At 39.1% G+C, this 15,995-nt stretch overlaps 1 protein-coding gene across 4 annotated transcripts in view; it reads right to left on the minus strand.

Annotated features, from left to right (window-relative positions):
- LOC125889077 (seizure protein 6 homolog) overlaps positions 1-11,639 on the minus strand; it is a 469,538-nt gene extending 457,899 nt beyond the window's left edge. For all 4 annotated transcript variants that reach the window (XR_007449397.1, XM_049576748.1, XM_049576749.1 and 1 more), the window contains exon 1: positions 11,253-11,639. Coding sequence is in view for 3 of the 4 variants with exons in the window: in XM_049576748.1 (XP_049432705.1) it covers positions 11,253-11,442 (190 nt within the window). In the remaining variant the exon portion in view is untranslated. The remainder of the gene's footprint in view (positions 1-11,252) is intronic.
- Positions 11,640-15,995: the final 4,356 nt, after the last annotated feature.

A 15,995-nucleotide genomic window follows, 5' to 3' on the forward strand; every position in this document is an offset into this window, starting at 1 on the left:
CAGAGTTGCAGTACATTGCACAGAGCAGATTGAGTTCTCCTGCTAACAGGCACTGTATATGAAGATAGGCTACAATATATGAGGATAAGTATATTTTTAATAATAAAACACAGCCACAAGTCTTGTCTTGTCTTGTTTGTGTTGTTCACGTTGTTCATAACTGGACTTTCAACAGTAGGCCTACTGTCTTTGTCTGTTGGCTACAGCGCAGCAAAGAAGGAAATGACAATAATAAACACATTGAAAGAGATCAAAAAAGAATCCATTTGACTTCATAGCCTGCTTACTTACTTATGAGCAAAAATATAAAAAAACGGAGCAAATCAACAAAATCAGACGGCAAATTGCATTGCTTCTAAATGAGTGAAAGTGTGATATGAAGCCATGTGGTGAACAGAAGAAAACCGGGTTTAAGCAGAGAGCTACGGAAGTGCAAGTGTCCCCCACGGCTCCCTTACAGTCAAAATAGAGGCAAAAATCACAGAAAAAATGGTGTATCATAACATATTAGGTATGGAATCAGTCTGGAGATGCTCTGGTTGAAAATGAGACCAAACTTTTCTATATCAGTTTTTGAGCCACAACAAGGGGCCAAAATGTGGGCTTTAAACAGACAGTAAAGCTTGTTGTTTTTAGCCATGACTATTTCCAAAATTCTTATGGTCCCTACTGGCTGGATGGGGGAAATGAGGAGTCAGCAGCCAATGACAGTGTAAAACAATCTGTAAAACAAGTTTGTCAACAATTTTGAAACACTGCGACCACACTGCGAGGTTCTTGTGATTCTTCAGGTTACAGTCATAATTGTGCACACAAACTATTAGGCTGATGGGACAAGTAGTTAGTTTACACACACACACACACACACACACCACACACACACACACACACACACACACACACACACACACACAATTCCCTCATTTTTCTTTAGCATGTTAACATGCTAAAATTTGCAACCTATACCTAAATACATGTCCTTGCTGAGGCTGAGGGAATGCCGTTTGTCTTGGACAAAATCAAATTTTGACCAAATAATAGCACTTTATGAAAAGTCATGGCTACAAACACAGGCCTAGATGTGATATTGTACATACAGTACAGAAGCTCCATCAAATAGTGTCCTGTTTTGGTGGCTACTTTGGACACCTGGACTGAATGAAATCTGACAAAGCCAAGGGAAATAATGACTGTATTGGTCTCTCTGACAGGCCCCAAGAGGACCATCTAATTGATGAAGTCCGTTCAGATTGCACGCCTGATCAATACCAGCACAGACTGACTGACAAATTCAAAATGCAGAAGGCTACCTCTCACTCTGCCCATCATTTTAACGAGCACATGCAGGCTTCCACTGCTATATTGATGTGCAAAACTGTCCCTTAACTCCATATCTGATATCAGCCTGTCACCATATAATTGTGACAGAAAAGAGGTTTGGTTCTCGCTTCGATTATTTTTGTTTGAAAGCAAGGTTATTATGTCATATGTTTATTTTACATTCTGAGGGGGAAAAACTAATATCACAATTCCAAATACTGTATCTGTGCTGGTAATAATGATTAAAATGATGTGTGTGAAAATACCTACAAGTTTACATTCAACAACACAGTTACTTACAGTGTTTTTTTTTAAAAGCGCCTTTGGTATACTTAGAGTCACCATCTTTACATTTCACAGTTTCTTGATAACATATTACTAGTTTGTTGTTTGTTAGTTTTCTGATAATTTATTAAAAACAAAAATATTAAAGAATATGCACTAGGTAAGCATGATACCAACAGAATACTTAAGATGCCGAACCTAGAATTTTGAACAGGGCTTTTTAGTGCTTCAAGAATAGGTCAAAATGACAAATGTCCTTATAATATCAGTTTATATTGTGCTTTGGTGCATCTTACCAAACAAATTCTAAACCTAATAGAATTACACCAAAGTAGCCTACTGGCACATTTAATCTGGGGCCTTTGGGGCCCTTAAAAGGCGAGGCCCCTGGGCTATTTCCCATTTTGCCTAGTTCAGTTTTGCATCTAGAGAGATAAAATCTACAAAAACTGTAATTTAACCATTAAATGGATAAATAAATAATGTGATGATTTTACAATCCCTCCTGGTGGCTAGTCAAAAATTGTTGCAAGAGGTGTGTTGCACAGGGAATGCTGGGTAACATTTTAACAACTTTCCAAAATAATCACCATGAGAAAACACCATTTAGCAAAATGAGTCAGTTAACCGGCTTTAAACAATCAAGGATGTGTTTAGCCTAGGTTGGCACAAAGACTGTGAGCAGCCTGACTACTACAAAGTGAAAAAAGGCCTCGAAGGCTCCAGTTTAACTATTAAGATATTAGTTTGCAGCAATTAAATTATTTGGAATGTTATAATTGAAAATATATTTCCTAATCCTTAATGCAGAACTAACATAAATTTTAGACTGAATTGAGAGGGGCCTTAAAACAACTGTCTTATAGAGGGGCCCCAAGTTCACATCTAATTTTACTGCTTCAGTTTATATTGTTCTTACATGATACATATGAATAAAAACTAGTAGTAACTAGACCTAGAAAAAAAAACACACTAACACCTGCTAATAGCTTTAGCTTTTAGTGTAATGGGAAAGGTTAAAATCAGCATTCACACCGAGGTCAAATGACTCTGCAGTTGTCATGGCTGTGGCTCAGAGGTAGAGCAGGTCGTCCACCAATTGAAAGATCAGCTGTTCGATCCCGGGCTCCTCCAGTCTGCATGTCGAAGTATCCTTGAGCAAGATAGTGAACTCCCGATGGCTGTTCCATCAGTGTGTGAGTGTGTTAAAAACTGAGTAGCAGATGGCACCTTGTATGGTAGCCTCGGCCACCAGTGTATGAATGTGTGTGAATGGGTGAATGTGACTCGTAGTGTAAAAAGCGCTTTGAATGGTCACTAGATGACTAGAAAGGCGCTATACAAATGCAGGCCCATTTACCATTTATTGGCTCTGGCTCTGATCAGCAAATGCAACACCCAGGTAACTGTGCTAATTTAAGCCTTTTTAACCACAAAACAGCGTCCATCTCAACCCGAGCAGCAGTCAAACTAAATTAAAACCAAATTAGTCTGCACTGAGTTTGAAAGAGAGAATGAATAAGTAGGAGATATATGAAAAGAGGTAACCACTGTTAAGTTTTTATAGGCCTCTATGCTGCTTTCTACTGTTTACTAAGATGTTTTCTGGCCTGTTGGACATGACACACCAAAAAAACCAACACACACACAGAAAGGCATGCTTGTCTGCTGCAGAGCCATGTACACAGCTCTGCTCCAATGCCAATGGGTCTGTGGCCTAAAAAACCCACTCTGTTTAAAAATCCGGCTCTGCTTTCAATGACTCCAAAACTGTCCCATTTACTTATTTGATGCTGAATTGCTTCAGTGAATCTAAGACTGGAGTTAGTGTTCAGTCTTGCTAAAAACCTTGCACCTTTAGTGATACCTTCCACACGTTATAAAGCCATATGTGAAACTCAAGAACATACTGCTTCCTCTCAGAGAAACATGATCACTTAATAACTGAGAGTTTGGAAGGCATTGGTGGTTTTGACTTTTTGACTTTTAACACAAAACAGTGTGTGTGTTTGGGTTGTTTGAGATTACATTCTTTACTTTGGCCAACAGCACCAAACAGCCCCTTCCTTTAGAATTTGGAGACTGTAATGTGTGTGTGTGTGTGTGTGTGTGTGTGTGTGTGTGTGTGTGTGTGTGTGTGTGTGTTTGGTGTACTGAGTTGTTGCTGTTGTTGGCCTAAAATAAAGCCCCTTTAGCCCAGTCAGCCTTGCAGGAGCCATTAGTTTCAGGCAGCTCTACCAGCAGAGCGCTGACAATGATGACAGGCAGTGGCAATGCAAGCAGGCCCCGGGGGTGGGACTCCAGAGGCATCGCTTGCTCCGGGTCAGCCAGGGCCGACGTATTTATCTGGGCAGTAATCTGAAAGAAAAAGGACAGAATGCCTGACCCTAAAACCTCAGGGACATCATCAAAACAGCTCCTATTTCAGGTCTACCATAACTCGCAGTGTCGCTCCATGCCTGCTCTCAGACAGTAGACAGAGAGAGACCAACTGATGAATAACAGAGCAGCAATCAGCAGTGAGTGTAGTACTGAGGGTAAAGCGTTAGGTAGAAGCAAGACTGATCATTTCTGGATCTGAGCTCTGAGCTGAAACTGACCCAAAGCTGAAATGGTAACATTGTTGCCTCACTACTGATTCTGTGGGCGCAGTGATCTACTGCAGACTGGGGACACTTCTTTACTGTTATAGCTTGTGTATTTGCAATGCTGACAGGTGTTATAGGTGCAGTTCTTTAATAATATCAATATATGTTAACCACAAATTGACATTGTCAATTAAATTCCAAACCAATTATTTATATGTTTTAGCCACGAGGCTGGATTACCAACTAGGCAAAATTAGCAACCACTCCAGGGTTCCAGATCCCAAAGGACTACAGATGACTGTGTATTAATTGATCTGTGGTTTGGGATACAGTAATTAAATGCAAATTTGTTTTCCAAATTTTGGAATATGCACTACTAAAACACGTAACTGAAATATTTAGGGCCTTGATGAAGTCCTGTATCATTACTGAGGATGTCTTTCTGAATTTTAGCTTTCAAGAATTAATAGTCACTAGTCTACTTGATATTGTGCACTTTGAAATTCTAGGCTGTTTTAATCCATTTTTACTTTTTACTGAGTCACTACATGTTTTATCTAGGCATGCCATATCTTTTTGACGTGAATGCCTTAGCACAAGATTAATTAGCAGTGAGCAAAATTCCACACTTTGGTGACATAATAACCAGGAGGTGCTCTTTAATTGAGCACATCAACTGATTGTATTATAAAACCTACACAGACGGAAGGTCACTAACCATGTGAACAATTTAACATTGCAACCCATTACAACCATTGTGAAATACATAAACATTAGTCACTGCAGAATAGGTAACGTGATTTAGAAAACATTTAAACACAGTTTCCATTTGCTTATGGCCTTAAACACAGTGTCTCACAGCATGCTGGGAACTCCACCCATTAGCCCCAACACGCCACAATATTTCTTATTTACAAAGCCAATAAAGAATCTTCAAGCTCAATGCCATATATTGTCACATACCGAATAATTCAGGCTACAATGAGTGTAATACATCCACCCACCCATACATACATACATACATACATACATACAACCATACATATATGACAATTTCACTAAAAAGGAGAAGTTAAGGAAAAAGCTGTTGAAATGTGAAATTGCAATTTCCCTGTACATCCACAGGTTTTCAACACATAGCAAACAGCTGTTAAAGTTTATATTTAGGTGAAACTTCACCATAGAAATATTTTAATTTCAGTCCTGTTTGCACTGTAACACTGGATGACTGAAAACTGAAGAAAATATCTAAGCATGGTAAGCAGGGCTGTTGCATCAAATTCTGGGACCTGTGCATGACATAGTCTTTGTGCATAATGTAGTTATGGCACTAAATATTTAGAAATAAAAATAAAAAGAGCACATATCAGTCCACCAGCTTGTAGAAAACACAGATGAGACCTACCGCATCAACAACAAGGCCCTGTACAATTTCTGTTTCTGCACCCTCAAACTCACAACCCCCGCATAAGGTGACCTCAACCAGTTGGTCTCCACCACCATGAGTGGTGTCACCACTTGCCTCAGGTTCCGGGGACAGCTCAATGATAACCAGTGTAAGCTTGCTGTTGTACCCAGGGCCAGCCCTCACATTGGGGCCCTTGGTAATCAGCACCACTTTTCCCCCACTACGTCACCCCTGATGATGATGATTATTATTATTATCTGAAAAAAAAATTTTCTTATATGATTTCTGAACAGAAGTGTGGAAACGTATCCTAATAGGCATCAAAGACACCACAGTTGATGGAAATGAGTGTGACGTACTGATTCCTGCAGTGTGTCTGCTGATTTGACTGATTTACAACCCTGAGAACAAAATGTGCATTTTTAATAAGCAAAATGTTTGTCTTTAGGCAAAATACAATTTTGTTGCCATGTGTAGTGTGCTTTGCACAGGTGTATTTGAAAGTACCGGGGTCAATAAGACACCTGTTTTTTCCACAGATTGTCTTATTGTGGCTGTGATCCGCCCACAAATCATGTTAACTTTACATAACTGCTGAACATTTTCCAAAGTACGTATTCCTACTTTCTACTTATCTATTTTTTGCCATTTATTTCACTGAATAATATTTAAAATATAAAATTCAACATACAGAAAATATACATAAATTTGGAGCTAGTATCCATCACAGTGAATATCACGTCTGCTTCTGTTGACTTACTGTTGTGTAGCTGTAAATGCAGATTCATTTGAAAGGCTTGTGCTGTATTAACAGAGCAGACATAAAGATCAGTGTGAGGGTTCCAGCCTGTGCAAATTGATTTTCATACCATGCAGCCATGAATGGAAACAATTGGCTGCCTGGAGAGCAGAAAAACAAAGACATTCAAAACAGGAAACAGTGTGACATGCTTTGGAGGATGTTTCATATGTACAGTATTTGTGATCTGTAATAAATGGGATAAAACATGCATCACCAGATTCCTCTTGTAAATTGTGTGTTTTGTAAAGGGGAACATAATGTTAAAGACCCTTGCTGGGAGACTGTCCACCTTCTAGAGAGGTCAGAGGTGAAGGTCAGCTCCAGACCATCACCCCTGCAGTCAGCCATGATCCAGAAAATGACAGTGTCTCTAGCCTCTGCCATTCTGCTTCCCCAAAAACACTATATTTGTTTCAGGCAAGGTATTTTTTGAGCTCTGAAAGAGCGAGCTGTTTTGTGCATCAGTGACAGTGAAGAGCTTTGAATCAGTATCATAGCAAGACATAGAAGCCAGATGAAGAGGCTGCAGGGTCCTGGCACTGCTGATTACAGGCTAATCAGGGGGCAGGGTGAAGGATGGCCATTGTTAATGTGAAGTATCACTTGCCTTGGGTGATGCTTGTCTATTAGAGTAAGAATAGCATCTCATAAAGCTGATTAATCTAAACAGTGCTGATGATGGATGAACACTGACGAGTGAGAAGACTTACTGTACATGGCCAAAACCTAAAAAGGCGATAGAGTGGATGCTTTGGTATATACTGTGTGCATATTACTATAACAGAGGGTTCTAATGTTAAAAAATGTGAAAGCTGGGGCACACAAACAGAGGCCTAAACCATTCAAATCATGCCACACCCACTAGCAGGTAGAGTCTTACAAGTTGAGCAGCCAAGCATTGTTCAGATCCACAACATGTAGTTTAACATTCTCCGTAGGATCCCAGTGTTTCCAGTAATACCAACATGTCAGGCTGAGTTATATGGAAATGTGTCTAAAATGATCCACAAAGCAGAGAGAACACTCTAAAAAAGAATTCCACTGGTTCAACTAAAAAATTATAATAATAATTTTAAAAAAGGAAGGTAACAATTTGCTTGCATCTTTTTTAAGTAGTTCCAACTCTGGCATTATAGAGTCAGTCCTCTGAGTCTTTTATAATTTGACAAACTCCATTAGTTTAATACTACCAGCATGATTATTCTGCTTTCACCTCGAAAAGCTTTAATAAGTTGAACCAACTTAATATTAATGCAAAAGTTGCAATGATATTTAATGGTCAAATTATTTTAGTTAAGATAATTTTACTTAGTAATTCCATCCTACTCAAAAATATCAAAAAATGTTTTTCATCATGACAGACTTCTTAAAATGTTTGTCAACTGACAAAAACACTTTAATGAAACAAACGTTATTTTTTTATGCTGAAAAACTTGATTTTTAGGGTTATCCACCGACCCCATAATTCATTTTTTAATATTTCAGCTGGGTGTACCAGTGAAGCTGTAAAAACAGGGTCAAATCTGGGTTTTGAATATTACACTCAGTACACAAATTATATGTCTTCAATAAAGAATTGGAACAATGTGAGAGTGTCATGCATTGTGTTAAACTATGTTATTTTTGATTTATAGCACCAGTGTTGAAAGAGGTCAGTAATGCGCCTGGAAATAAGTGATGTAGTGCTGCTGGATCATTTATATTTGTTATTTAGTTTTGAGAAATTGCACATTTTCTGGACCCACTTCTATGTTTCCAGGGGGAAACGCAGGGATACTCTTCCAGTAAACAGTCTGACCTCTGATCTTCCGCAGAAAGGCTTCAGATGGGCATCATCTGGACCAAAATGAATTAACAACCAAACATTTATTGCAGCAGACTGGCTCCATTATTATAACCATTTATTAATGACTTGGTAACATGGCATACACACATGAAGCCAACCCAAAAGTTAAACTATAATGATATTAAAGCTGGTATGATATCAGATTTTCACTGCACAATTATCGTGGCCATGATAACAATAGTATAATGATATCTATGCAATTTGTAATGGAAATAATTATAACAATGCTATCAGTCATTTCATCTTTAACTTTGTTTATTGTGCATTTTGTCTCTTTTTTTATAGCAAATGAATTACACTCAAAATACAGTGTGGGTAGGTGGAGAGCAGTGACATTGTAAGGCCTGGGCGTCTGAGGCTCCAGCCCCAATTGTTTTATTAAAAGCTGCAAATCTAAATATATAGGCTTTATGTATATTCCAAAGATAAAAATGGGCTGAATAATAAAAACATATCTGATTTATTTGTCTTTTGTCCATGCATTAAAGCCCTCAATAATAATATAATAGAGTTAATCAAAAACGCAAGTTTGGAGTCCTCTGTTTCATCAAAGCAGCACATTTTGTGTGAACACATGCATGAGAGAGAGAGAGAGAGAGAGAGAGAAAGTGTTAAAGGCTTTATATATTCTGCTGAGTAGTTTAATCTATAATGATGCATCATATTTTATTAGTTGATCATATTTTGTATTTTTAATTTGAGTCTTTAAAGTACCTTAAGCTGACAAATAAATGTAGTGTATAGTAAAAAAAAATATGCACTATTTCCCTCTGAGATGTAGAGGAGTAGAAGTATAACAGCATTGAATAGAAATACTCACTTACAAGTACCTTAAATTCTCTTATTTTCAATAATAGCAGTTGCAAAGTATTCTGTTTCTACTCAATAGTAAATATTAATTTTAAGATATAAAATAAGATGCCAGAGTGCCTCACAATAGAGCTTGTTCATCAAAATATTCCTGAGGGAGGATCCACCCAGACCCCCCACAGAGGACAGGGCTAAGGCCTCAAGGTCCTCAAATTTTAGAACCACCTCTGGTGGAGAGACAGTCTGTAACCATAACTGTACAAAATCGTACAAAAAGAGCACTTACACTTAATGGATAGTGAGAAGGCAACCAGATGGTATTGGGGGAGGGAGACAAAGTGAGAAGGGAAAAAACGGAAATGATTTGAGGTGCTGGATTTTTTACAACATATTAATATATGTGTATTATTAGCACAGTACCCATATTTCATTTTTAAATACCAGGGTTATTGTCAATAGGCTACCTGTTTTATCACAACACCCCTAAAGCATCATTAGTTACAGCTTATAAATCCTTCACAATGGGTGTCTGATGAGAAAGTGTCACCGATTTTTCTCCACCCAGATCCTTTGGATCATGTAACATGTGTTCGTATTTTGTTAGAAATTACATCTTGTACTTTCTGTGAAATTTTACTATATGTAAGTGTACAAAGAAGTGGTTGAAAAAATAACCAAATTAAATATGACAATTTAATAAATGATAAACAAAAAAAAGTTGGTACATTTTTCTTATCTTTCCATTTCTCTGCCAGAGTTTTTACCATCTTCCTGTGACCAAAAAAATGTCCTTGTAAAAAAAGTCAGGAGCTTAACTGAAGAACGCAGATCTCCATTTAGTTATTCAAAGATCCTGTGAGTTCCCACACATCAGCCTGCAGCCTGATTAAACCCTATATACTTATTGTGTACAGCAGAACATACAGTACTAATTACTGTAGTGTTGTGTTTTGCAGTTAGTAAAAAAGGACTTGTTCAACTTCTCATTACATTTCTAATGGTTGATTCTGTATATGAAACTCGCCTCCTAACATCAAAATCATCAAGCCTTTAAGTATTTGAATACAGACTGAATACAGTAAGCAGCTAAATCCATCTGTCACAATGAATCACCTGCTTTGTGTACACACTCACCAGCATGTCAGCAGTCAGACTACAGACCTTAACGTACAAAACCAGTCAACACAATTCCATGTGATTATGCAAACACAAACACAGGCGTAAGCATCCATCACAACCTGAATTACAAGGTTGTGGAGTCAGCTGGTGTCAGCTGTGTCTACACAAACACATCCAATTAAAAGATGCCTGACAGAGCAGGAGTTTGTCTTCAGACAACTTCTTCCCTTCCCAACTTTATTTCTTGTCATCTATCCAACACAAAGAGGAGTTTGTATGAAATTCTGGATAATCATTTCTGATGCACAGACTATGCAGTATGAGAACTAATTTAATAACAATCTCTGGGACTTAATTTGTAGTGCAGGGAAGGAAAAAATATTGAGTGATTGTTCAAATTGCTGCAACTATCCAGGGAGACGACTTTCTAACATCACCCATGTTTTGTAGCCTTCTCTGTTTTGTCAGGGGATATGAATAATGCAGGGAAGCTGCAAAAAACACTATCAGCCATTCCACTATTGTGACAAGAGCACTAGGAGATAGGCTGCATTCATTTGGAGCACTTCTAGTTTTTTCCAAGCCTGGAAAATGACATTTTTATCAGCCTCTTTGCCTAGCCTACTTGAGTTTTCTTCCCTTGAAAATTGAAAACTGATAACGAAACCATATAGTAATCATATAAGAAGTTGTAACTGTTATTAGACAGTAGGTTTTATTACGTGAAATGTGTTCTGACTGAACTTTAATAGGCTTTGAGGATAGGTACCATATGTACGCTCTGCATATATTATCTGACTGAATTATAACAAAATAGCACATCTCTATTAGTGTTGATGTGTTGGTCACATTAAGGAGTGTGTTTTGTGAGGAAGATCAGTGAGCTGTGTGAGCACATGGAGGACAGACTGAGGAAAGGAAACGGTGAAAACGGAAAGCTTCCCGGGCGTAAAGACAAAAAAAATCCACATGAAAAACATCTCATTCAGTAGTAACGAGGTCGAGGGCTGAAAAGCTCTTCTGAGCACTCCAGAATTAAAAACCACTGAATTAATATTTTCTCAAAATTCTTACCTTTTGCGTCCACGTCCGTCACCGCCGCCACAAAAACAAGCAGGAGAGGATAATAATCTCTGATTGCGTTCATCACGTTTTTCCTCCGTTTTGCGCTTCTCAAGCTTTTAGTAGTGAACGTCCTTGGGATCAACACTTTTCCTGTGGCGGACTGAAACACTGAGAGCTCCGCCGAACACCGACTACACATACGAAGCGCTCCTCTCGGTGACTTCAGCCCGGCTTTGTTGTCAGAATTTACTCATTGACAAAGACGATGGGCTTTGAGTTTCGGTCCGCCGCCACGGCCACAGACTACTGAGTGCACTGACTCCAGTGAGTGAAGCCTGTGGACTGTAGAGCTGCTGCTGCCGCTGCCGCTGCCCCGCTCTGAGCTTTGTGCTGGGAGCCTCCTCTTCAGGGCAGCGCCGCCGCCGCCGTGCATTCAGCACCACAAACAGCTCCTAGCGTTGGCCAATGGAACACACTAAAAGCAAATGAAGCTCAAAGTTTGAAGCTCACACGTAATTATTGGTCTATTTTAGGTACTAAACGTGGGGTTTTAACATTGATTCACTGAATATTTTCCTGAAAGCACACATTCTTTGCTCGTGTTTTTACCTTCTCAGTATTTACTACTACCTCTGAATGCCGTTCATTTGAGGTAGTAGCCTACTGTGATGCTCAGGTAAAAGTAGTAAAACCCAGGGTGCAGCACCAATGTCTGGGCCCTATGCAAAAGCAGTTTGTGTGGGCCCCCACTGACCCTTTCTTAATTCTTATCTCTTTCATTCACCTTTTGGATTTCATTATTGTTGTTATTATTATTATCATTATGTCAGTTTGCTTTCTTTCCCTTTCCTTTGTTTTCTTTTTTGGAACCCTTTTCTGGGGGAAAGAAATGACAGTGTATGTTGGGGCCCTGGGTAATCAGATTTGACAAAAATCTTGGCAACATTTTTAAAGGGCTAACATTTTCACACAACAAAATTTAGCTTAATAAAACAAATATGATTATACGTAGGACACAATTTGTTCCAATTCTCAAGAATGGGAGACTACTAAATACACTAAGTTGCCAATCTGTTGGGTCAACCTAAAACCCTGCAGTCTAATACAACAGTTCTGCAATAAATCCTACCCTCATATATAATGTTAAAACACAATACATATCATGTTAATGTAATGTATATAATGTTCAGTTAGTGTTGAAATGGTTTAAGAGAGGTGTTGATTCAACGCTCTGATTATTTTGGCTGCAGTTTAGAAAAAGAAGAAGAAGAAGAAGAAGAAGAGGATATACTTCAAACATGCAGTTTGCGGTGGTGTTGAACTGTACTGCATTATGCAAATGACAAAAGGGGGGGGGGGGGGGGTGGCATGCTGATGGGTGGGTGCTGATGGATTTTTTATTTTCAGCAGGTCTTAAGTTGATGTTAATACTTTCGTAAACAAACAGCTGCCTGAAATGTAGGTCAAACATTTAGCCTAATACTTAGGATATACACATTTATACCACTGATGCCATACCAGGGACACTCTGCTGATATCACACATGAAGATCAGACAACATGGTGAGAACTTCTCAGCCTATGTAATATAACCCTGATGATGTCACGGTGGTGTCATCAGGGTTATCTCAACTTCAATTTAAGACTGGGTGTCCACAGTTTTAAAAAAAAATGGGTGTTAACCAGTGATTAAGGATCAACCCAAAGACATCTCTGAGTTGCATTATGGGAACTGTAGGATCTAACATTTCTGAAGCTTAACTTCAACAGGAATTCAGGATATCTCAGCTTCCTTTTTTCTTTTCTTTTCTCACAAATCCCCCATTACTTAATCCTCAGAACCACCCTTTAACTTAACTAACAAAATTCAAATACCTTAGAAAACTTAAAAGTGGCAACTGGATTCTGAACTTGATCGGGTCTTCCAGCTCCAGTGTATTAATTTGTGCTCCTCACGGTGCCTGACTCACACGCAATTCTGTTTGTTGTGCTAACCTCAACATTTGTCTATTGTGTCTCATATAATTAGGTAAGCCAAAATATAGAAACCTATTTCATAAATGATCAGAGTTTGATCCTTTGCCTGACCCTCCCTGTGCCCAAGGCATCATATCATCATGCTACTATTAACATAAGCAGGGGGTTCTAATACAAAGTGGTAACCACTGTATGTGAATGCGTGGATGGGTCAGACCTGCGCAGCACTGGATTTAAAATGACTGTAATAAACTGGAACTTCTGAGCCTCAGCTAACTGCTGCAAAACATCAGCCTAATTCATTTGTAATGCAGAATCATACTTCTGAGGTTATTTTGGTGAAAGTTTAAAAAAAAAAAAACAGGTGAAGTCTGCACACTGTTGTAGCTCCTCAAATGTTTATTATATAAGATCAACATTTTGATCACATGGATCTTCGTCAGGAAGCTACAACAGTGTGCGCACTTCACCCCTTTTTTTTAAAAAAAGTCTGTTTGCTTGTTGGTCCTGCACCTGTAATATCTTCGATGTGCGTGCTCGATCCCCCCTTTATTTTGGTGAAAGTAACATAAAAGTACTGTAATAATTAGCTTATTTATTCTTTTTTTATTTTTATTTTTTTTTTTTTTACCAAAAATGGCAAGTTTGATATTTTGAATTTATTCTTGTAAATTTATGACTTTATTCTATGTGACCCTCATCCTCCCATGTTGAGGGTTGGGTCATGGAAAGTGTACCCAAGATAGCATTACATTTGCCAAACACATTGATTAGTTAGTCCTATAGCGTTTCCACTTTTGACATGAAAAGTGAAACATACTGTTTGAAAATACAAATGATAAGCATGCAGGTAATTTAGAATCACCAATTAACCTAAACTAGATTTGTTTGGAATCTAAGAGGAAACCAAAGCTCCTGGGGAAAGCCTGTACTATGCTATGTTGGCTTTAATCATTTAGAAATTATTCCTGCATGTGATGTGTCAAGTCCTTCATGTGAACTAAATGTGATGAGCAATAAGTGATATCATGATTAAAAATGTACAAACTGCCTATATACACTCTATAAGGATAGCCATTATTAAGAGGTCAGTATGCAAATCATGGACACACTGTATTTTACATTATTTAGTTACAATGTGTTGGCTTGAATTCCTGCCAAAGGAAAACATAATAGATTGTAGTTCAATGTAAATGAAGAGCTGTCAGTCTTTTACAGAGATTAGCCATAGAATGACCCACACATCAACATGCAATGGCTAAATCTGCATGAAAGAGAAGAAACACTTAGCTATGAAACATACAAGAGTAAAGACAGTGACCTTTTGGGGATTGGTATAGGATTGTTGAATGTATTGCTTTACTGTGTCAAAAATGTTTTCTACTGAATGACGATATGTGTGTTTGCATCTCATATGTGATCTTGTGCTTGGAAATCTACATATTTCCTGCCACTGATGTGTCTCTCCCTGCTTTGACTCACCGAGCATGGGTTTGATCTGACAGTGTTGCATCAGCCAGCCTCGATCAGCACAGTCTTTCACATCTGTTGGCGTTTGAGTCATCTTACTACTGCACCTCTGGCTACTTAAAAACGCAATGAAGACCTTTGGGTGGCTGATCTCAGCTCTGAGTTCTGAAGCTTTCGCAGCCAAGGTGCTCCACATCCTTCCAGCCTGTGTCCAGCCTTGCAACTGCTGCTCACCTCGCTGAGAGATGACTCACTACGTCAATGCGGGAGAAAGTCTCCAACACAGAAACAGTGTTGAATCTCCTCAACACCTTTGCTTTGATTCATGCACCTTTGCCTCACGGCACATAAGCTATTCATAGGTTCAGCACTCTGTATGTAAAAGGCAAGTCATGCACAGGCAATACTCATCACATTAAAGGCTCAGTAGGCAATCTTTTTGACCACTTCCATCCACATACACACAGTAACTCACCTATGTCATATGTTTTACCCACAAAGATAATAATTTAATTTCCAGTATGTTATTTCCATGGTCTAGGAACATTCAATCAATATTTGTGAGCATGAACTACCCTCTGTCAAAACCAGATACCAGAGAAGTAAGTCTTAAATGTGTGATGTCATAGGGCATAAAGTCTGAAGCTGTTCCACAGACAATGAATGGGAGACTGATTTTGTGGATCCACAGTACTTCCCAAGTACCAGTCCAGTTTGTATTTCACAGGACCCCTGACTCAAGAACATTCTTAACATCAGCGGGAGTGCCCAACATCTTGGCATCATCTGGGACCCTTGAAGCAGGAACATTCTTGGCATCATCTAGGGCCCCAAGCAAAAGCACAAACAGGACAGACAGACAGGATTTTGTCCAGACCCCTGACGAAAGAACAGACTTGGCGTCAGCTGGGAAGAAAAGACAGACATCACCAGGAAACTGACTTGGGGTCCAGTCTGGGGCCCAGTTGGGGGTCAACCATGGTGTGGGGCTGTGAAGATTCTGGGTTGCTGGGCAGCGGCAGCTCGGCAATGTTAGGCAGCTGAGGCTTGGTGTCACTGGGCACCCGAGTCTCTGTGGCACAGGGCAGCTTAGGGTGTTGGCATCTTTGAGGCCTTTGTTTCCTTTTATGTGCTAAGGCCCCAGATACCTTATGGAGATGGCCAGGTGAGTCCCCAGGAAAGGGGGCTGCTCAAGGTCTTCAGGGTCAGGATTTTACAAGAGGTTAGCTGACTGGAGTGAAGGCTGCAAGTTAGTGGGTCAAAGTTCACAGTGAAGGATAGTTTTTGGATTAAAGAGGGAGATGTT

Source organism: Epinephelus fuscoguttatus, linkage group LG5 (genome assembly GCF_011397635.1).
Source record: "Epinephelus fuscoguttatus linkage group LG5, E.fuscoguttatus.final_Chr_v1".
In the NCBI taxonomy this organism is placed as follows: Eukaryota; Metazoa; Chordata; class Actinopteri; order Perciformes; family Serranidae; genus Epinephelus; species Epinephelus fuscoguttatus.